Source organism: Natator depressus, chromosome 3 (genome assembly GCF_965152275.1).
Source record: "Natator depressus isolate rNatDep1 chromosome 3, rNatDep2.hap1, whole genome shotgun sequence".
Classification (NCBI taxonomy): Eukaryota; Metazoa; Chordata; order Testudines; family Cheloniidae; genus Natator; species Natator depressus.
Genome location: NC_134236.1, coordinates 65577135 through 65600030, shown reverse-complemented (window position 1 = coordinate 65600030; position 22896 = coordinate 65577135). Strand labels below are relative to the sequence as shown.

The 22896-nt window shown below is 38.3% G+C and overlaps 1 protein-coding gene across 1 annotated transcript in view; it reads right to left on the bottom strand.

Moving 5' to 3' along the window:
• The window catches only part of DOP1A (DOP1 leucine zipper like protein A), a 98578-nt gene that overhangs the window by 14735 nt on the left and 60947 nt on the right, over positions 1-22896 (bottom strand). Inside the window, exons 18-31 of the mRNA XM_074948038.1 lie at positions 21934-22034; positions 20463-20722; positions 17762-19751; positions 17548-17659; positions 15383-15565; positions 13751-13876; positions 13105-13239; positions 11538-11593; positions 9716-9820; positions 8627-8693; positions 4341-4485; positions 3970-4049; positions 998-1107; positions 139-288 (exon numbers count right to left, since the gene is read on the bottom strand). Coding sequence (XP_074804139.1) covers positions 139-288; positions 998-1107; positions 3970-4049; positions 4341-4485; positions 8627-8693; positions 9716-9820; positions 11538-11593; positions 13105-13239; positions 13751-13876; positions 15383-15565; positions 17548-17659; positions 17762-19751; positions 20463-20722; positions 21934-22034 — 3620 coding nt within the window. The remainder of the gene's footprint in view (positions 1-138; positions 289-997; positions 1108-3969; positions 4050-4340; positions 4486-8626; positions 8694-9715; positions 9821-11537; positions 11594-13104; positions 13240-13750; positions 13877-15382; positions 15566-17547; positions 17660-17761; positions 19752-20462; positions 20723-21933; positions 22035-22896) is intronic.

Here is a 22896-nt window from a genome sequence, read left to right as displayed (position 1 = left end):
TCATAATCTGTATACACCCACACACAGAGAAGTTTTTTTGGCAATATCTGGCTCACATTGCACCGCGTTTTTAATGTAACTCAATACATTATATGCTAAACATTTACAATAACAGATAGAAACAAGAAAAATTCTTACTGATTAACGCAAGCAGCATCCATTTGGAAGAAGCTGGAATCCATGAAAAGATCAAAAGCTTCCTTTTTCCATGCTCTCCTTGTATACTGATACCCACTAAGACTGCTCAATAACTGAACACAGGCTCGATAACTGGGTGCATTGTGAGCACTGGAAAGAAAAACCAACTCAACATGAAATCTTTTAAAGCACTGCTTTAAAAAAGTTATGAATATATACCCAGACTCCTGTGAAAACAATGGCTTTAAAACATCGTATTAATATCACTTTTCATATGTGCCGCAAGAGAGGTTGTTATCCTCTTTGTGGATCAGCCACTAAAAGGGATCTGACTAACACTTTAGCAATAGCTGTACAACTAATTCAGAAGGCAGCAGAATATTGGAGATCAGGAATCCAGCATTCTTATCCCTAGCTCTGACATGAGAGTGTGATTAGAGATAGGAAATCCAAAGCATATATATCTGGCACACTAGATCTGAAACAAAATGTGGCTGAGCAGGTAAGACTTGGCTCTGCCATGTTAGAAACTTGGATTCTATTCCAGACTCTATCTGAAGTGACCTTTTGCCACCTCTCCGTTAACTTATTTATAAAGTATGGGGGCTAATACTTTATTGCCTTTGAGAGTTAGTGCATGAGGCCTTGGTCAGTAAGAAATCTGAATTCTTGCTTCCAGCTCAATATATTTCATCCAGGCTCCAGGGAATTTGGTGGGAAGTCAGACAGTCTGTCACATTCATGCTCTTATCTGCCTGTCTTTGAAGTGCCATGGAATAGGCAGCCTGATTTTGAAATGCAGAACATCCAACAAACTCCAGTAGACCTGAGGTCTGAGCTACATAAATTGTAATGATACCTGTGATTGCGGAGGTAGGGCACAACATAGTGCATAATATTTACAAGCAAAGGAATAACTCTCTCTTTTTCATCGCTGTAGAAAACCATATCCAACAGATGAGCCAAAACCTATGAGACATAAGAAGCAAGAAATTGAAGAATTTAAGGTGCCTGTTGGGGAGGAGTGTTTGGCTTGGCTTTTTTAAACTTGCTTCTTATAACCCCCAAAAGAGCATTATATTTATACTGACAGGTTTCAGAGTAGCAGCCGTGTTAGTCTGTATTCTCAAAAAGAAAAGGAGTGCTTGTGGCACCTATGCATCTGCATCCGATGGAGTGAGCTGAAGCTCATGAAAGCTTATGTTCAAATAAATTTGTTAGTCTCTAAGGTGTCACAAGTCCTCCTCTTCTTTTTTATATTTATACTGTTACTTTTCTGCATGATGTTCTTCAATATAATATTTCCCAAACCTTAAGTATATTGAATCTTTCAAAATTAGAAAATAACATAAATTATAAAGGTTTCAGAGTAACAGCTGTGTTAGTCTGTATTTGCAAAAAGAAAAGGAGTACTTGTGGCACCTTAGAGACTAACCAATTTATTTGAGCATAAGCTTTAGTGAGCTACAGCTCACTTCATCAGATGCGTACTGTGGAAAGTATAGAAGATCTTTTTATACACACAAAGCATGAAAAAATGGGTGTTTACCACTACAAAAGGTTTTCTCTCCCCCCACCCCACTCTCCTGCTGGTAATAGCTTATCTAAAGTGATCACTCTCCTTACAATGTGTATAATAAGCAAGTTGGGCCATTTCCAGCACAAATCCAGGTCCCCCCCACACACACACACACAAACCCACTCTCCTGTTGGTAATAGTTTATCTAAAGTGATCACTCTCCTTACAATGTGTATGATAATCAAGGTGGGCCATTTCCAGCACAAATCCAGTGTTTAACAAGAATGTCGGGGGGGGGGGGGGTTAGGAAAAAACAAGGGGAAATAGGTTACCTTGCATAATGACTTAGCCACTCCCAGTCTCTATTCAAGCCTAAGTTAATTGTATCCAATTTGCAAATGAATTCCAATTCAACAGTCTCTCACTGGAGTCTGGTTTTGAAGTTTTTTTGTTGTAATATCGCAACTTTCATATCTGTAATCGCGTGACCAGAGAGATTGAAGTGTTCTCCGACTGGTTTATGAATGTTATAATTCTTGACATCTGATTTGTGTCCATTTATTCTTTTACGTAGACACTGTCCAGTTTGACCAATGTACATGGCAGAGGGGCATTCCTGGCACATGATGGCATATATCACATTGGTGGATGTGCAGGTGAACGAGCCTCTGATAGTGTGGCTGATGTTATTAGGCCCTGTGATGGTGTCTATTCAGGGGATGATATCTATTCAGGGGACAGTATGCATCCGATGAAGTGAGCTGTAGCTCACGAAAGCTTATGCTCAAATAAATTGGTTAGTCTCTAAGGTGCCACAAGTACTCCTTTTCTTTTTATAAATTATAAAATCTTTCCCTTTTAAAAAATGTGTAGGTTTTCTTTTATAAAGTGAATTTAGCGCTTAAGATACAATTAAATCCATCCACAGGTGATTGTGCTGTAAACTTTTCTACACTCTCCTCCCAATGAACAGCCATTTCTTGGGTAAATCTCCATGCCCATTTAACCCGTGACACTTCTGCTATGACTGATAAGGGGAGTGGCAACTATGTAAGTATTACTAATTTATTCAAATTTAATACAAAAGTTATCAAATCTGAGGTATTGTACAAAATTTAAAACACGAAGTATAAAGATCCACTATATATTTAAAAATAAATATACATTAACTCTCAGCTAAGACACACTACAGCAGGGGTAGGTAACATATGGCACGCGTGGCAAAAGCGGCACGCAAGCTGATTTTCAGTGGCACTCGCACTGCCCGGGTCCTGGCCACCGGTCCGGGGGGCTCTGCATTTTAATTTAATTTTAAATGAAGCTTCTTAAACATTTTAAAAACCTTACTTACTTTACATACAACAATAGTTTAGTTATATATTACAGACTTATAGAAAGAGACCCTCTAAAAATGTTAAAATGTATTACTGGCACGAAAAACCTTCAATTGGAGGGAATAAATGAAGACTCAGCACACCACTTCTGAAAGGTTGCCAACCCCTGCGCTATAGCATAGCCCACAAAATATAAGCATTAGTCCACAATTACCAGCACATAAATTCATCCATACTATGCCTATATAACATAAACCCTGTCACAAAAATCCTTACCAAACACCCCAAATTCCTCACTCAATTTCTTCCAGCAAACCCTGGTACAAGTCACTGCACATATATAACATGTCAGGATTACAAAGATTAATACCCTGGCACATGGCAGGAACCTGTGTCCATTGACTTCAATGGCTACTGTTAAATTTTCCTTTTTTCCCCACAAAATGCAAATAAAATATAATATCCATCACCACAAACTAATACAGTAAATTAACAAAATCATACAAATAAATATGTCTAGGACAGAAGTCAGGGCAGTCGACAGGAACCCCTTGACAGATATGAGGATTATTTTGCCTATTAGACATCTGTCAGCAGTCACTGTTCTGAACCTCAGTGACTCTCTGATCACATGGTCACTTTTTGTTCTCAGCCCAATGAGAGTGACTGGGGCCTATGGACAGCACCACCACACAAATGATAATGGTACAAAATTGAGAACATTGCCAGTTCTTAGCAAATAACCAACAAAATGACAAATTCATGTATACATTTGCTGTCCATTATCACTCTTAGGCCTCTTTATGCATTTCTTTTCCCCATTGTGCATATACATTTCAATTATTTTTCCCATAGATATTTAACTAGTATTCTTCTGAATTGAATCTCATGTGCATGTTTCTGTGCGTATTTCTAATCTCTCTATGTCCCTCTGTATTATAAGAAACCAGCACGTAGTATAACTGAAGAAACATTTACCTCAGAAAGTAATGTTAATGCATGGACGCTATAAACTGAAGGAGTTATATTTGAGGTTTCCAGAGCTGGATACAACATATCTAAAAGAAAAAGTGACAGCAAGAGACAATTGATTTTGGAAACTATGTACCTTATATCAATATCTACAAAAATAAATATTTAAAAGTAAATATATTCCAAGACATGGAAAATTGACTGTTTTTTGCTTCACCATGTACATTAGGTTTAATACAGCTCAGTACTCCGCACAACAGCACTCAATCTGATTTAGCAAATGTCTAATATTATAAAATCTGTCATTTTTCAGTAACGTGAAGGGAATCAGTAAATTAATTCAATATTTTATTTTGAATAACGGGAAAATAAGCTACCTTCAACATCCGATTCCAAGTTGTTTCCATCAACCATTATCTTGGGGGAAGGTTTGACCTCTAGATTTCGTCTTAGCCAAGTAGTCTGTTCCAAGGAAGAACCAGCAATGGCACCAATGGCATCCACTATTTTGTGAGTTACATCCTGATGGAAAGCAAGAAACAAATGTGTAAAGAACCTTGTGTAAAAGAGTAAATTGGATATCTTGAGATATGTTGTCTACACAGATCCTCATTAGCTCAGTGTCAGTAGAAGAGGAATTATAGAATGGGATATCATAGGGTTCTGTTCTGGATTCACTTCTGTTCAACATCAGCAATGATGAATACTCCTTGGAGGATGAGGTGAACAGATCTTAGCCAACTGATTAATCAAATTGGTAGATGGTGTGAAGTTGAAAGGTAGCACAAACACTTCAGAGGATAGAAGTGAAATGCAAAATAATTCTGATAAATTAGAGAATTGGTCTGAAATCAGGAAAATGAAACAATTACATGCTTAGTGGCTTTATCTATAAGTAAGAAGTGGAAGGCTGTATGGATCTGATTGCAGCAATAGTTTTCACATCTTCATTTAAAAAAAACACAGAAATAAGGTTTATTCAATAGCCATCCCTATGACTGGGAAAATTTAAGTGTGTTGTGTCCATTCACAGAATCTCGTTCTGGATGTTAAACTCTTTTTTTTTTTTCCCTTTTAATCTGAAACACTTTTGTGTTTCAGTTGAAATATCAAGGTCTCAATGGATAATTTGAAAGATTATTTCATAATCCTGGATTGCTTTTTCCAAAAATATCACCTATCACAAATAGAGCATGTGACCTCCGCTGGACTATCTACTGTTTACCATCACAAAGAGTTTACATTCAAAATTAAAGCAATGGGAGGTGCAACATTTTTGCAATGATCGCAGATGAAGTAAAGGTATGTCATATATGGTAATATATTATATATACAAGTGTGCTTAAAAAGCTTGTGTCACAGACCTTTTCCCCCCAACAGCATGCCTTTTCACCTAACATCAAAGAATAACTTACTCTATCAGAGACATGAATTAACTCATGATCCTGAAAGTTGTTCAGGAAAGTGATTTCAGATGGTAAACAGCATGACTGTTGCAGTACAATACGTCTTTGCAGCTAACGTTTTAGGCACTCTGATCAGGAGTTAAGCAGGTTTGGAATTATAGGAGAAACACAAAAAAAGTAGGTTTCAGAGTAGCAGCCGTGTTAGTCTGTGTCCGCAAAAAGAAAAGGAGGACTTGTGGCACCTTAGAGACTAACAAATTTATTTGAGCATAAGCTTTGGTGAGCTACAGCTCACTTCACTGGATGCATTCAGTGGAAAATACAGTGGGGAGGTTTATATACACAGAGAACATGAAACAATGGGTGTTACTATACACACTGTAAGGAGAGTGATCAGGTAAGGTGAGCTATTACCAGCAGGAGAGCGGGAGGGTGGGGGACCTTTTGTAGTGACAATCAAGGTGGGCCATTTCCAGCAGACAAGAACATCTGAGTAACAGTGGGGGCGGGGAGTGGGGGGGCAGAATAAACATGGGGAAATAGTTTTACTTTGTGTAATGACCCATCCACTCCCAGTCTTCTAGCTCTGTCAATCTGTTTCTTCACTTCAGCAGATGGATATTGTAGTTGTAAGAATGCTTGATCAAGATCTTGTAGGTGTTTGTCTCTGTCTGAGGGGTTGACAGAGCCAGAAGAGTACCCAGAAGTTACCTACTACAGGACAGGCCCAACAAAGAAAATAACAGAACACCACTAGCCATCACCTTCAGCCCCCAACTAAAACCTCTCCAACGCACCATCAAGGATCTACAACCTATCCTGAAGGACGACCCATCACTCTCACAGATCTTGGGAGACAGGCCAGTCCTTGCTTACAGACAGCCCCGCAACCTGAAGCAAATACTCACCAGCAACCACACACCACACAACAGAACCACTAACCCAGGAACTATCCTTGCAACAAAGCCCGTTGCCAACTGTGTCCACATATCTATTCAGGGGACACCATCATAGGGCCTAATCACATCAGCCACACTATCAGAGGCTCATTCACCTGCACATCTACCAATGTGATATATGCCATCATGTGCCAGCAATGCCCCTCTGCCATGTACATTGGCCAAACTGGACAGTCTCTGCGTAAAAGAATAAATGGACACAAATCAGACGTCAAGAATTATAACATTCAAAAACCAGTCGGAGAACATTTCAATGTATTTGGTCACTCAATTACAGACCTAAAAGTGGCAATTCTTCAACAAAAAAACTTCAGAAACAGACTCCAACAAGAGACTGCTGAATTGGAATTAATTTGCAAACTGAATACAATTAACTTAGGCTTGAATAAAGACTGGGAGTGGATGGGTCATTACACAAAATAAAACTATTTCCCCATGTTTATTCCCCCACTTCCCTCCCCCCAACTGTTCCTCAGACGTTCTTGTCAACTGCTGGAAATGGCCCACCTTGATTATCACTACAAAAGGTCCCCCCCTCCCCGCCCTCCTGCTGGTAATAGCTCACCTTACCTGATCACTCTCGTTACAGTATGTATGGTAACACCCATTGTTTCATGTTCTCTGTGTATATAAATCTTCCCACTGTATTTTCCACTGAATGCATCCGATGAAGTGAGCTGTAGCTCACGAAAGCTTATGCTCAAATAAAATTTGTTAGTCTCTAAGGTGCCAAAAGTCCTCCTTTTCTTTTTATAAAAAAAGTAGTCAAGTGTTCAAGCTCACAAGAGAATTCACTTAAGGTATATTTTAGATTCACTAAGTACATGTGTCATAAATATAAAGGGAAGGCTAACTACCTTTAAATCCCTCCTGGCCAGAGGAAAAAACCCTTTCACCTGTAAAGGGTTAAGAAGCTAAAGATAACCTCACTGGCACCTGACCAAAATGACCAATGATGAGACAAGATACTTTCAAAGCTGGGGGGCGGGGAAACAAAGGTCTGTGTGTTGCTTTTGCCGGGACCAGAGCAGGAATGCAGGTCAGAACTCCTGTAAAGGGCTAATAAGCAATCTAGTTAGATATGCGTTAGATTCTGTTTTGTTTAAATGGCTGATAAAATAAGTTGTACGGAATGAAATGTATATACCTGTTTTTGTGTCTTTTTGTAACTTAAGGTTTTGCCTAGAGGGATTCTCTATGTTTTGAATCTGATTACCCTGTAAGGTATTTACCATCCTGATTTTACACAGGTGATTCTTTTACTTTTTCTTCAATTAAACTTATTCTTTTAAGAACCTGATTGCTTTTTCATTGTTCTTAAGATCCAAGAGTTTGGGTCTGTGTTCACCTATGCAAATTGGTAGGATTTTTATCAAGCTTTCCCCAGGAAAGGGGGTGTAGGGTTTGGGAGGATTTTGGGGGGAAAGACGTTTCTAGGTGGGCTCTTTCCCTGTTACATATTTGTTAGACGTTTGGTGGTGGCAGCAATAAAGTCCAGGGGCAAAAGGTAAAATAGTTTGTACCTTGGGGAAGTTTTAACCTAAGCTGGTAAAAATAAGCTTAGGGGGTTTTTCATGCAGGTCCCCACATCTGTACCCTAGAGTTCAGAGTGGGGAAGGAACCTTGACAACATGCATATCTGACTGCATGTTTTGCCCATAGACTAGGTGAATGATGATTTGTGGCAGTACCATAGAGAAGTGTCTGGGGGTTGTAGGAGAGCATCATGAACTGAACATGAGTCCAAACTGCAATGCCTCTACATAAAATACTAATCCAAGTTGTATTAACAGGAGTACCTCAAGTACAAGCAGCAAGGTAATTAATCTTCTCTGCGTAGTGCTATTTAGCTTCAGTTGGAGTACTGCATTCAGTGTTGGGTTCCAACATTTTTTAAAAAAAGAAATGAAGCTTAGAAAGCTCAGAGGGCAGCAACAGAAGTGATAAATGTTGAGAAAATAAGAACTGTGATATAAAATTAAGAAAACTAGGCAAGGCTCAGTCCACAGAAAGATGACTGATGGGAGAAATGTTAATAATGAGGACAGAACAAATAGCAACGGGTTTAAGTTACAGCAAGAAAATTTTAAGTTAAATACAGTATTAAGAAAAATATAACAACTATAAGCAATAGAAAAAACTACAAAAGGAAATAAAAAAGCCATTATAACAAGATCAGTTGCTTAAAAATATTTTTTTTAAATGTACAGGAAAGATCAGATATGCTGTACTCTCAGCAGTTAGGCATTTACTGAAGAATATTTTAACAGTAAATTTATACAAAAACGTATTTTTTACCTGAAGATCTCTTTGATCTTTCTTATTCTCCAGACTTGGGTTTTTCATAATAAACTCATTTAGAACACTAAAAAGAAAATATATTAAATGAAAACTGATGATAATCTTAAAATAAAATATTGCATTATTTTAGAATAACAGGCAAAAATTCCATGACAAATTCACATGCACAGTACATATTAGTTGAAACTTCAGCTACTTCCCTTTAGCTTGCTAAAATTCCAAAAGACTCATTTCCAAATGTCCGAAATTTATTTTGATTGTTACAGACAATTTGTATAATTAATAGTTTTCAAGTAGATGTAACATTGGAATCCATCCAAAAATATCTTCATGGAGAGGTTTTTGGACAAATTCATTTGTGACTATTTGGTTTAACACTTTACTACAATATTACTACAATTTACAGAGAATGTTGTTCAGTGCTTAACACAAATGACTGTATTCAGCATTTTATTTCTGAAGTTCAGCAAACTGTTTCTGGGCTGGTAATTAATCCTATTTCACATGAGAGGAAAATATACAAAATAAATAGTCATAAGAGTGACTTATTGAGTAAATTTAGAAATTTAAAACTACTGTTTAAAGGGTCCTGGTAGCTGAGGGGATTAATAATGAGCTATGGAGTTTGACATATGTAGGTCTCTTATTTAAATTTGACCATGGGTGAAAGTGACAAAAAGTCATTTTCATCTAATGGCTCTCTGATGACCTATGGAAAAAATGTGTTGGGAGACCTCACAAACTAGCATCACAAGTATTCATAATTACCACACCGTTGGCAATGTGACTGAGGGAAGCTGAGAACTGGATGAAGATGGAGATAGTACTACACTCATACCAGAAGTGCTTCTTCCAGAAAAATTGTCGGAGCAATACAAGAATCAACATTTGTATGTGATCAACATTCTTTCAAGTAAGATACTGCATTCAAGATAAATCTTTGTCAAGAAGGTCTCTAGGAAATAGGAATTTTTCTCCAGTCAAAACTCCAAGTAATTAAATCAAGATTTTAAACACTTGCCCTTTATATAATTTTACATTTATGGGATCACAATTTTGTTAGAACTTGTAAGTGTAACTGCTCACCCAAGTATGAGAAACTGCCCTGGTGCTGGAAGACTGAGTTGTACAGAATCCTTCAGAAGAAGCAATAGTGTTGCCCAGCTGTCTACTAAGCTGGACACTGGAATCCTGTAAGATGATGAGAGAGTTAAAGTGATAAAATCATGTCAAGTGTCAAATTTTCTGTTCTCCCATCTCTCCTGTCTGACAACACCAACTTTAGTGCCAACCAAAAGCACTGTTCACATGCAGGAGATCAAAATTTAGGTCCTGTCTCACCCACTTGGTTAACAGATCAATAGAAATGGGGAGGTAATGTGCCAGACTCTGAAGGAATGGGGAAGAAGATACCCTCTCTGGCCAATGACTGAAGTGGTGCTGATGAGTCTGGAGGGGTCTGAGTCCAGTCTTCCTCAGCTGCAGAGAGGTTTGCTGTGGGCCTTTCCATTTAGGGGAGAGAATGAAAGATAAAGGGGGAATTGAGGAACCCAGAAGATTCCCTTTTTATCTATAATATAAAATAACACAAACCAGCTATACCCACAAATGAATTTAGGTGCATAACTGCCACTTTAGGCACCTAACTCCAAAATTTGGATTCTCAAAACCTCCAATCAGCTGCCCCCTTACCTTGTACGTAGCTAAATTCCACCTATGTTTCTGCTGGTGGACATGCATAAAGCCACCTCACTCCTGATACCCAGATCATGTCTAAACCCCAGTGAGATCCACAAACTAGGCATTCTTCTGCCTATCTCACCTGAGGGGCCCAATCTGGTAGGTGTTATCAGAGCACAGCTACCATATCAGGACCCATTCAGTAGTAGTAGTGTATTTATGCCCAATAACCCAGTGGTTAGAGCACTCACCCAGGATCAAATCCCCATTCTGCCTGAACTCGGGTCTCCTACCTACATGGGGAGTGCCCTAACCATATAGGTATTCTTAGGCAGGTCTCTCAGTCTCTCTGTTGAAACTGTTCCACTTTGTATAAATAATTAGATATTCATTAGAACAGGGGCTGGAACATGGATCTTTCAGGTAAGTGCCTGACCACTGTGCTATAGAATAATCTCACGCTCTCTCTAGTCCAATGAATATTTATTTATTTACACAAAGTGGAACAGCTCCAACGGGACAGATTGAGAGAATACCCTATAGCCCAGTGATTAGAGCACTCACTGGAGAGGTGGGAAACCTAGGTTCAAGTTCTTACTCCACAACAGGCAGAGAGGGAATTTGAGCCCCGATCCCCCAGGTCCTGGGTGAGTGCTCAAACACTAAGCTATTGAATATTAGGGGGACATCTCCACCTCTTCCTCCCCCTCCATTTTCTGCAAGAAAGGACTGACCTGGCTGACGTGCCTAACTCTTGGAGAGGGTTCATGGCTATAAATCCCTAGCGAGGTGCCTCCCATTATGTGCCTAATTCCCTTTGAGGAGCAGGGCTTAGGCTCCACCTCTGTCTTCAGTATTTTCTAATGGCTAGCTTAGGCAGCTCTCCACTTAGCTTGCTGGCTTTTGTGCATCCCATTCTTAGGTGCCTAATTCTCCCCAAGCATTGTCTAGGGAGCCTGGGCACCTAACTCAGGACTGTGGATTCTACTAGGCGTCAGTGTGCCTAAAAGTTATGCATTGCAATGCTGAGTCTAAGTGGATATAGCTCATAGATTACAAATGGAGAAAACTGTTTTCTTCTCATGTAACCTTTCGGTCTGTTGTAGTAAATCAGAGGGAGGCAACTTTCTGTTAAGGATATAAAATGTCCAGATTCTCTTTCATAGTTATCTACTGACTGATGATACAGAAAGAAAACAATAAAGGATCTACAGCCTCATTGTCTTACCTTTGCATATAGGCATAGAAAAATTGCAGCATGCAGACTTCCAATGACAGATGCTTCTAGAAAGACAAGAAATCAGTGTCACCAGGAAGAAAGGTTTCAGAGTAACAGCCGTGTTAGTCTGTATTCGCAAAAAGAAAAGGAGTACTTGTGGCACCTTAGAGACTAACCAATTTATTTGAGCATAAGCTTTCGTGAGCTACAGCTCAGTCCATCGGATGCATACTGTGGAAAGTGTAGAAGATCTTTTTATATACACACAAAGCATGAAAAAATACCTCCTCCCACCCCACTCTCCTGCTGGTAATAGCTTATCTAAAGTGATCACTCTCCTTACAATGTGTATGATAAGCAAGTTGGGCCATTTCCAGCACAAATCCAGGTTTTCTCACCCCCCCCCCCCCAAACACACAAACCCACTCTCCTGCTGGTAATAGCTTATCTAAAGTGACCACTCTCCTTACATTGTGTATGATAAGCAAGGTGGGCCATTTCCAGCACAAATCCAGGGTTTAACAAGAACGTCTGGGGGGGGGGGGGTGTTAGGAAAAAACAAGGGGAAATAGGTTACCTTGCATAATGACTTAGCCACTCCCAGTCTCTATTCAAGCCTAAGTTAATTGTATCCAATTTGCAAATGAATTCCAATTCAACAGTTTCTCACTGGAGTCTGGATTTGAAGTTTTTTTGTTGTAATATAGCAACTTTCATGTCTGTAATCGCGTGACCAGAGAGATTGAAGTGTTCTCCGACTGGTTTATGAATGTTATAATTCTTGACATCGGAAGAAATTGACTTTTGTCTTTTTGTTTACCTCAGCAAAAACAGTGGGTGTTGAACCAACTACCAGGTTTCAAAAGGTAACAAAACAGTGGATAGCTTGAGGTCAAATTAAATTGCAATGCACTCAGAGGGGTGTCTGAGTGTCACACTTGGTCAGCAAAAATCTTAGCCATGTAAAACCTAATGTTACTCTGAAGCACTCTCCCCTATCCCCTCCTCCCTAGCTGAATCACAGAACGCCACTAACAGGCTCCAGAGTGAGGGGCCAGAGATCACAACTAGACCTCCCTCAACTGGACAAATGATACGAGGCCTTTCAAAAGCAATAACAAAGGAGAAAAGAATGGGAATCCCGGGGCATCCCAGCCTTAAAAATATCTTAGCCCCCATGAAAAAAAAAGAGTCACATCCGATTAATCCTCCTATCTAGTAGGTATCCAAAAGAGTGAATTTTAAATCAGTATATGATACTCTACAGGTGGCACAACTACTTTGTTAACCTGAACTTGCTTATTTTTGAAATATGAAACACAATTGATTATATAATTCAAATGCTGTCAATCTAGCATCTTTCACTAAATATATTTTTTAAATGAGAGAAAAATGGTTTTCTACACATAATAGGATTAAGAAGAAATTACCCGAAACAGATTTTGGTAGAGGACAGCTGTTACCAACCTACAGCACATTAGTAGCATGTTCCTTCAGCACAATTTGAGTACTTGTACAATTTATCACTTCCAAAATAGCATCATATGAAATAGCAACAACTCTGTGATTTTCCTACCTTGTCCTTGGCTATGGCTGGAGGCTGCTTTAAAACTTCTTTTACTGTTTGTATAACAGTCTCTGTTCTCATAACACTGATAGAGCGAACTAGCTCTACCAGTAGAAGCTGTTCTTCACTGGCTGTAGGAATAACCTGGAAAAGACCAACATGTTATACATTACTATTACAGTTAATAGTGTTGTCCAGTGTAGAAGAAGTTGATGAGAATAGTTTTCCAAAGTAAAAGACAATGCATGAGAAGCTAAGAATATTTAAAAAAAAAAAAAAAAAAAACTTGTAGGAACGAGACGTAGGTGAAATTTTTTGGACAAATAGTTTACCAGATATTCATTGACTGTCACTTTCCTTTGAAGTCTCTATTTTAAATATTAGTCACTTACAATAATGGGTTTTTAAAAAATTCTATTATAAAAAAATTAACAATTTTATTCAATTCTAAAATAAATGTGTGGTTATTTGACCATGCGGACACATGCATAAACATAAATGCACTTATGAAAAGGATTTGCATAATGTTTCATTTGACCCCAAAAATCTTAGCTTGAATTTTTTTAAAGTAGGTTCTAAAGACAAATAGTGGAAATTCAGTAAATCAGATTACCACTTATTCAAGTAGCCATGTCAACTAGCGACATGCACATACCTTTGTTCTAGAAGTGTTTTTGTTTTGTCTCCTCTCATTCCATACAAATGCAACAGCAGCCATAAAGTGAACACCGTGATTCATTGATATTGGGCCCAACAATTCAAGAATCTGCTGCCTCAAATTCTGAAACACAGAAAGAGAATGTGCAAACATTGAAACAAGCATCCAAACTTTATACTCTAACTGACTGACATACCACACTGAAAAATTCTGTAATATTTGGGCAGCACTTCTCTTCTTGCAAATACCAGAGGCAAGCGTAGACTTCTATATGGACTTCCAGAGCTTAGCCATGCCCCTTCTGCACTCATTCAGATAACTGCTTCCAAAGATGTACTGAAGCATTAAACAGATCATACAAAAGTTCTTTACAGTAACTCCTTATCCAACCATATTAACTCTATGCTTGGCTTTGAAGTGGCCGTTGTCATGGCACCAAAAGGATTTATCTTGAATGGGGTGAAGTACAGGAAAAGGCCATCCTAGATATTGTCCTGAATTAGTTTGGTTCTAATCAAGATAAATCTTAACAGCTCTTGTCACATCCAGCATATGACAAGTGCTCTTGACCGTTGAAGCTTCAGGCAAAACGAAAAGAGAACAATCTGTGATGTATGGAAGTATTAAACTTAGGTAACCAATTATTCTGGAGTACAAAGGATGATCTTGTCTTTGTGAAATATGCAGTATGGGTCACCCCTTCTGTAAGGAGACTGATTTCAGAGAGTCTTTTTGCCAACATGAATATGACCAGGAACCAGGTGTTTATAGAAAGACAATACAGAGAATTAAATGCCATTAGTTTCAATGGATATGTTGTAAAAACCTGTAGCATGGTGTCCCTTTTTTTATACATACATCAAAAAATAATATTGTGTATATTAAGGTGAACAGGTTTGTAGTACATAAAGTAACATGACGACTATGTGGAAATCACACTAAAATCCATGTATCATATCAGATAACCTGAATTTGTTTACAAAAACACAAAATTCCTTCAATAGCGGAAGAGTTTGAACTGACTCCAATAAATGGGCAAAGCAGGACATCAAGCATGTTACTGGAATACTGCCCAAATTTGAAACTTTGAAAAACTCCCCAAATACCATATTGTTCAATTCCTCCTGTCCGCAACCTACTGTTTCAAGTCGCCATCCTGTGATCTGATCTGATCTCTCTCCATACAATGATGCCGCTAACAGGAGCTGGATGGAGCATGGAACCTCATGAGGGTGTCAGATCAAGTGTTTATTGAAATATATTGTGAGATTTTTGTAAAGACTTTAAACAAATATTCTATAACCTTAGAGATATAAAATGGTATTTTAAATGGTTTACAATGTGAACACTTCCCCTTCTCTCTGCTTCAGCTATTTTTCATGGGTGATGTTATGTCATCAGTACAGTACTAACTGGAAAATCATATTTTTGTCAGAACTTATACATTTTACCAAAGTAAATTGTAAACTAATTATAAACTGGCTGCCCATCCCCTCTTAGCCTGGGGACAACTCAGGTACTGCAAAAGTTGAAAGACTCTTCTAAGAAATACTAATGGAATACAGTTAGATTTGGTTTGACAAAGGTAACCATGCACAATTCAAACCATGTTACTCCTGATGTTCTGACCTTTGTTGATCCAAGATTAATAGTGGTAACAGATGCAGCTGCTGCAGCAGTTGTTTTCTCTGAAGAATCTGCCTGGTGCAGTATGCTCCACAGCAAAGTCACGGATGACATGATCATATGAAGGATAGACAGGATTCCACTGCGTGCTTCAAACAAGTGTTTCTGGTCTACGTTAACCAAAAGCTAGAGGTATTATAAAAAACAACAACCCAGCATTAAATATCTACATACTAGCATTAGCAAAATTATATAAATTAAGAAATAACAACATACAGCTAAACATTTTACACTGTGATTTTAGAATGAACATCTACATAGGCTTTTGTAAGATGTTTACCCTGTTTGTTCTGAATAACAGCAAGAAAATGAAAAATCAGTATTTTTTTTAATGTCTTTTCAATTCCTCTGGCATGATGCGTCTATTAATATAAATTTGTATTTTAAGGAGCAATAGGAAGCATATTCCTTTAGCAGTGTACGCTTCTCAAATAATAAAGTAGCACCTTTAATATCTATTGTATGATGCATTGATTTACTGAAATATATAAATAAAAAAGTGTGAGTTTTCAGAATGTATAAAGATTTACCCTACAGTTTTATATTCTATTACAATGCATGTAGAGATTTTAGTTTGGCCAAAACTAACCAGTGTATCTTCCATACTCAATGGCCTCTGTTTACTGCTTTATTCCCAAACATCACATAAGAAATTCAGTGTTACAATAGGCAAATATGACACTGGCATATTGAGTGGCGCTGTTGGCTGGAAGATGTTAAAGCATAGTTTCCTCGCCCATCCCCATAGACATCTGCTGATGTAGCTAGTGCTAACACAAAATCTTAACACCCAGTGGTATTTCTGACTGTATGGATTTATCAGAAGTGTTGCAGAATGTGCTTAATCCAGGACCACAGGGCTTGTAGTGACACCTTCCAGCTGATCCTGCAAGCAGATCCAGCCCAGCATTATCCTTCATAAGGCATACAAAGCAAAGGTTGTACTTATCCATGGGGTACATAGATAAGTTGGTAGGGGATATGTTAAAAATGCTATCAATTAGACTGGGGAATATTCTGAAGGTCTGAGGGTTTTTCATTATCATCTCTATTTCTACAGTGATCACATTTAAATCTTTGTAAATGCCTTTGCAAGTGATTAACATTACTTCAGAATTAGTGCTATAATGAATACCATAACAACATTATCTACTTGCAAAGACAGGTAAAAAGTATTTTGATGGTGACTACTGAAAAGAGTTGGGGAAAGGGATAGAAAATATATATTTAAATAAAGCTAAACAGTCAACAAGAAAAAGTGGTCCATTAGGTTCAGGGCCAAATGCCCAGTATATAGACTATGCACCCAGCTGCAGCTACAAAATATTGTCAGAGCCAAAAGTCAAGCTGCTAATATACAAAGCTTCAAGCTAGCAGGAAGAGGCACTAGAATGGACATTCCGACAGAAAGTTTTGTTTCTAAAGAGGGTAAATCCAGGTAACAGAGTTAACTAGGTAGGTGAACACAGAACCCAACCATATTCAGGAACAACAAAGTGTGGCACCAATGGTAAGTTCCACAGTTGAGTTTGGCTGCTCGAGCTAACCCTTTAGAATTCTGAGGTGGAGGAATTCCCACCCTTGTTCTTGTGTAGGAGCATGGACTCCAAGAATAAGGCTTTGTGACAACTGAATCTTTGGAGAATACATGCAACGATTGGAAAAATTTATGGTTTGTATACAATATGTTATCAATGAATAATGCTTTCTCTTATAAGAATTCTCTAAATCCTAATTATTACCCCAAAATAATTCATTATGATTTAAATATATTGAATATATATTGGGGGGAGGGATAGCTCCGTGGTTTGATTACCGGCCTGCTAAACCCAGGGTTGTGAGTTCAATCCTTGAGGGGGCCATTTAGGGATCTGGGGCAAAAAAAATTGAGGATTGGTCCTGCTTTTTGAGCAGGGGGTTGGACTAGATGATCTCCTGAGGTCCCTTCCAACTCTGATATTTTATGATTCTATGAATATGTTCCCCACAAGCACCTCAAACTTAAATTCAGAGCAAACGCAACATTACAAGCATTCCAAATGTAGACCATACACTCTAATTTAACAAATGTGACATAAGAAGCCTCTCAGATGCTTGACTAAGTTTACCTGATGATACTGTGTAGACGGATCAAGTAGACAGTAATGAATTATTGTTGTGATGCCTTCTAACAGGGTAAGAATCATATCTGGTGGAGTAATTGATGCCATCCAAAGCGGCCTAAAATGCAACATTGAGTTTGTTGTGAATTTGCTCCACACAGCTAAGTAAACATTTAAATATATGATCAAATTTGCAAAAAGAAAAAAAGTATATACATGCCTGCTATCGGATAATCCTGTTTCATATTTATACTGCTGAATTAAATTATCCAAATTCCTGCAAAGCTGGAGGGTCACAGAAACTACCACTCTTTGTAGAACTTTTCCCATGTAAGGCAGAGTAGAAGTGATTAGGCCAATCCACTGGGGGTGCATTTTACAGGCACAGTGTTGGTGTAAAGCTCTTATTACTGCACAGAGAAACATGCCTTGAGAGGTTATTGGTTGGGAGTGTAAGTACTGAAGTGAAGTCATTGGCTGCTGTGGGTTAATCTGCTCCAAGTCAGTAATGACAAATTCAAAGCCTGTTTCGTTCTCCTCAGGCACGGTCATTACTCTATGCTCTAAGACAATTAGTCGCTGAAGCACTTTTAAGAGCTGTGACTGTAGAGTACTGCCACTGTCAAATTCATCTTCAGAAAAGTTGATAAGGCTGTCTTCAGAGAAACCTTCTTCAATAACAACTATGTTTTTACCAGCTACCTTTTCACTGTGCCACTTCTGTGCACTAAAGATAGAAGATAGCAAACAGTGCAGGATCACTTTCTGAACCTTGCATTTGGATAACATGTCTGAAATAAAGCTAGGAAAGCCCTTTGCAGAACTTTCTATTACTTTTGCCAATTCAGAAAAGAGAAGTGTCAAAACTTCAATGCTCATCATCTGCATATTGCGGTTTCCTATTAGATCTTGTGGGGTTACCTTTACATGAGTTGGATAGTGGCTCCTCATATAGTATAAACATAGAGAGATAAGAATTTCTATGTACATAGAACTCCTAAAGTTATGGTTAGAGTCCACTGGAATGTGACTATAGAAGTCTTTGCCCATAACAGATATTCGATGCCTGGCTAAAAGATTCTGAAGCAAGGACAGCTGAGGAGTGTATACATTGTTGACACTGGTAGTAGAGATGGCATTTACAAAAGCAGAGGGGTTTGTTTTCAAGATTGCTTTGATTGCAGAAAAAGCATATAATGTTCTTGAGGAGTCATATAACTGGAGATAAAGCAATACATGTTGATATAATGGATGAATGTTAAAACTAGGAGATTTTCGTATTCCTGGAGACCCCACATCACTCTCTATTTCTGAAATTTCTCCCTCTCCACAGCTGTACCAATTCTCTAAATCAAGACCATCACTAAAGAAAATACTGGTTTGTTTAAGCTTTTCTGTTTGTGCTTTTTTCTTGTCTTCATCTTTCCTTCTGGCTATTTTCACTTTGGGCTTTGCTCCTGGTTGCTTACCAGCCTCTTTAACAATAGTTTCTTTTTCTGACATTTTTTCTGGTAGTTTTCCTTTGAAGCTGAACTGAATACTACTGTGACTTCTTTGTCCAGATTTTGCATCTGATGACCTGAAAGTAAGGTCAGAGGGGGCCTGAGTGCTTACTCCAGTACAAGGTGATGAATCCATTAGTCTTTCAAGTCCAGTCTCAATCGAAGCAGATAATAACTGAGAACTGTCATCACCAAACAAACTATTCTGGCTGCTTTGAATATTTTCATCTTCACTTTTAGAAACCTCCTCAGAGTGATCTAAAGTACTGAATTTAGATGAAACATCATCGGGATGCAGATCATGTTTAACTGATTCGGTCTCCTCTCCAAGACCACTTACTACCTTGCATATCAAGTCAATAACCACCTGGTGCACAATTTCATCAGGTGAGTCTTCTCGCAATGTCTGAGAACTATTCTGAGCACCGAGGCTTTCTGCCTCCACCTCATAGCTCAGGTTGTCTCCAGCAGATGACTGTGAACAGCCAGAGTCAGAACTCTGGAGTATTTCTATTTGATGGTCGGGAAGGTCAAAATCAGACACCACCATTGGAATAGTCTCACTGCTAGTACTTAACAAGGACAGTCTGTCACTCAAAGGGTTGACTGTGAGACTGAAGTTCCCCATTTCATCCATGATAAGTTGTTTTTCATTGTTTTCTTTAGGTGTAATGAGTTGTCCTTGGCTTACAGGCATGTGAGAAAATGCTTAAAAAAGAAATCACAAAAAATAATTATGGCCTATGAATAGTTTTTCTTTAGGTTTACTTTGAACTTGAGATATAAGCAGAAATAATAAAAACTTACATTTAAATAAAATTATTATACTTTGCACCTTTCATCCTGAAAGATCATAAAGCAACTTAAATGTCCATTTACTAACTGTATAAAGCAGAGCTTCACCCATCAATTAAATGATTAATAGGATAGCTTCAACCACTTCTAAAGTGGATAGGGGTGACTGTTTAACAGCACAAAGCAAGTCTAAACCCCTGGAGAGAGAGAAAGACAGAGGTCTTCGATTGAGAGAGGTTACTCCTAAGAAGCCTGAAACCTCAAGTGGATGCCCTCAAGGAGCTGTAGAGGTGGAGGTGAAAGGTGCAGTTATCCCTGAAACTGTGACATATACAAGGGAAAAGTTGTTTTAACTGTACTCCAAATATTTGGCATGCTGCAGAGTTGAACCCACAGAGAAGTTTTCACTGAGACTAAAAAATTTTTTGGAAAGAGAATATAATCTTTACCAGCATCCTAAATGCTGGCAGTTCTGAAAACTATTTAATATGCAAATCACGCCTGGTGTTTCTTCTGCCATCTGTTTCATGTTATATGGACAAAAATACATAAAATATTATATATACTTAAATTAATAAAATGTTAGTTATTAAGGAATTTTTGAGGGGATTAAATTGTACTTACCATCACCACAGCTAAATTTTTGCATGAAGTGCTTTTCAGTTTCTTCTTCAGGATAGTGAGGAGACTTATTCCAGTAGCACTCAGCCTGAACTCGTTGCACAGAAACTCGCTGTGTTTTTGGATGGAGTAGCAGTAGAAGCAAAGGTTCAAGTACTCTTGCAATGTCATGTCTTTGGAGTACTTGGTTTAACCATGCTTGCCCCACTGACCAGGTAGAACCATCTAAGCTATTAAGGCTGTCCAGCATGATGAACAAAGACCTGGGGGAAAAAAACAGGAATAAATCTAACATGTTGCTACTACAGAATATAATCTATTTTAATCTAATCTACATTAAATTTCAATATTTGTCCACTTTCAATGAGCTTTCTTTGCTTTTTCTATCTCAATATGCAAGTGTACTTCCTCTCTTTCACTCAAAATAATTAGCAAGCAACAACTATGTTTAATATACTAATCTTTCATATATGCATGAGGAATGTTGAGATGTGTGATTAAAACTCTACTCAGATTTTCAAAAAATATATTGCTCTCTAAGTTTGCACTGATGTGATTGCAATGATTCTTTATGACCTATGTACTGAGCAATAGTAATATATTAGGTTTGTTCAGATGAGTATCCCAAGACATACTGATTACAGCTTGTTTCACATAAGTGGCATTTTGTTTGGAATCAATGAGAAGCTCTCTGTCAAATTTTGCATCCAAAAGTGAAATTTACATATTCTAGAACAACAGAAAAGGAGACAGAAAGCACTAACAGTAAAGACAGATCAAAATAATAGAGGAATTCTCATTTACTGTGTTTGTACAGCATCTAGCACAATGAAGCCCTAACTTGGTTGCCCTTTAGGTGACACTGCAATATAAATAACAGCAACAGTTTTAAAAATCTGTAAACGAGGTTGCAGAGAAAATAAAATAATTATTATCTACAAGTGTTATCCTCAAGGACTGAGAACAGAAATATAGCTTACTTGACAATAACACTGTTCCTATTTTCATCATTTTCTCCCTTTCATATCTTAGGTCTTGAGAGCCCTTTCCAGGGGAGAAAATTAACAGTTGCCTTACCTCTTAGTTAATACACCGAGTAGCCCCTAATCATCTTTAACATTTTTATGCCATTCTGTGGTACATATTCATCAGCTTTTCTACTGTGTGCACAGAATTTACCATGTTCTCTTCAGCAATAAATAACAGAGGTAGCTCCAAAAGAAATGCAAGATGAAATGCAACACTTCACTGTGCTGCCCCACAGTTGTACGTAAAGGGTACAACATTCAAATTAATTTTCTTTAATCACATTCACACAAAGAAACTGTGTGTATGAGCACAATCCTAGCTGAGAAAGGTGAGGCTAGTGATGGGGGTTTGGTGAGAAAATTTTTGAACACAGATTTAAACATCTGAAACTGTGAAATTTACCAAAATGGATCATGAATTTGGTAGGGCCCTAATGATAACCAACCTGTCAAAGGAACGGCCAAAGGAAGAAGACTTGTTAATATGAAGGTCCCTTGTGAGATGCCAAAGCACTGCAAACTTTGCATGAGCTTCCATCCTTATTTTCTGTAAAACAAAACATAGGTTAGATCAAATTGACTATCATTCCCCCGAGAAAGCAGTGAAAGGAAAGCTAGACAAGAATGGAAACATGGTTTTAGGTCAGATTCTCCATTTTCTCATTTTTACCTAAAGATGGTTCTTTATTACCAATCCTGAGAGGCAAGAATAGAGCGTCACTGCAAAAAAAAAACAACACCTATGTACAATTTTAAAAAATAAGAACATTTACTATCCAGGACAAATGCATTTCTTAGAGGTGATAGAGAAGGTGACAGAAAGAGAGAGAGATTAGGAGGAAATATGTGATGCTCAGCTTTCACACGGGAGCTAAAAACCACAGGGCACTTAACATGAATTCCAGCACAGCCTTTGAAGCTGAGAGAAGCACAGGTGTGCTGCTACAATGTGCCACTGGGAACATATACAACAATTGGGCTCACAGCAGGCAGAGGCCCTGTGACAGACATGGCTCTTAGCCCCTACTAAAACAGCATGATGCACACACACCAACATCCTAGGTGGGAAAATATTTACCCTAATAAAAGGAATGTCCAGTAGTTGACACTTATTGTTTCTCTCCCTTGCAAGTGTAAACTACTCTTGCGAGAGCTGACGTCACCCAGATAGACCAGCCCTAATTTGGCACAAGAAAGGAGAAAGAGAATAAAGGAGTACAGAGGTATAAGTAGGGGACCTACAGCACCATGATTTTTGAGTGCTTTTCACTATCTATCTGCTGGTCAGATAAGTGACAGCCTCCCAAGGCTTCTGCAGCTAAGAGGGTCCCTAAGCCTTGTCCCTTATTTGTCTTTCCGCGGAATTGAGTGACCGATCCTGGCTTGGCACCGCTGGAATCGAGAGATGC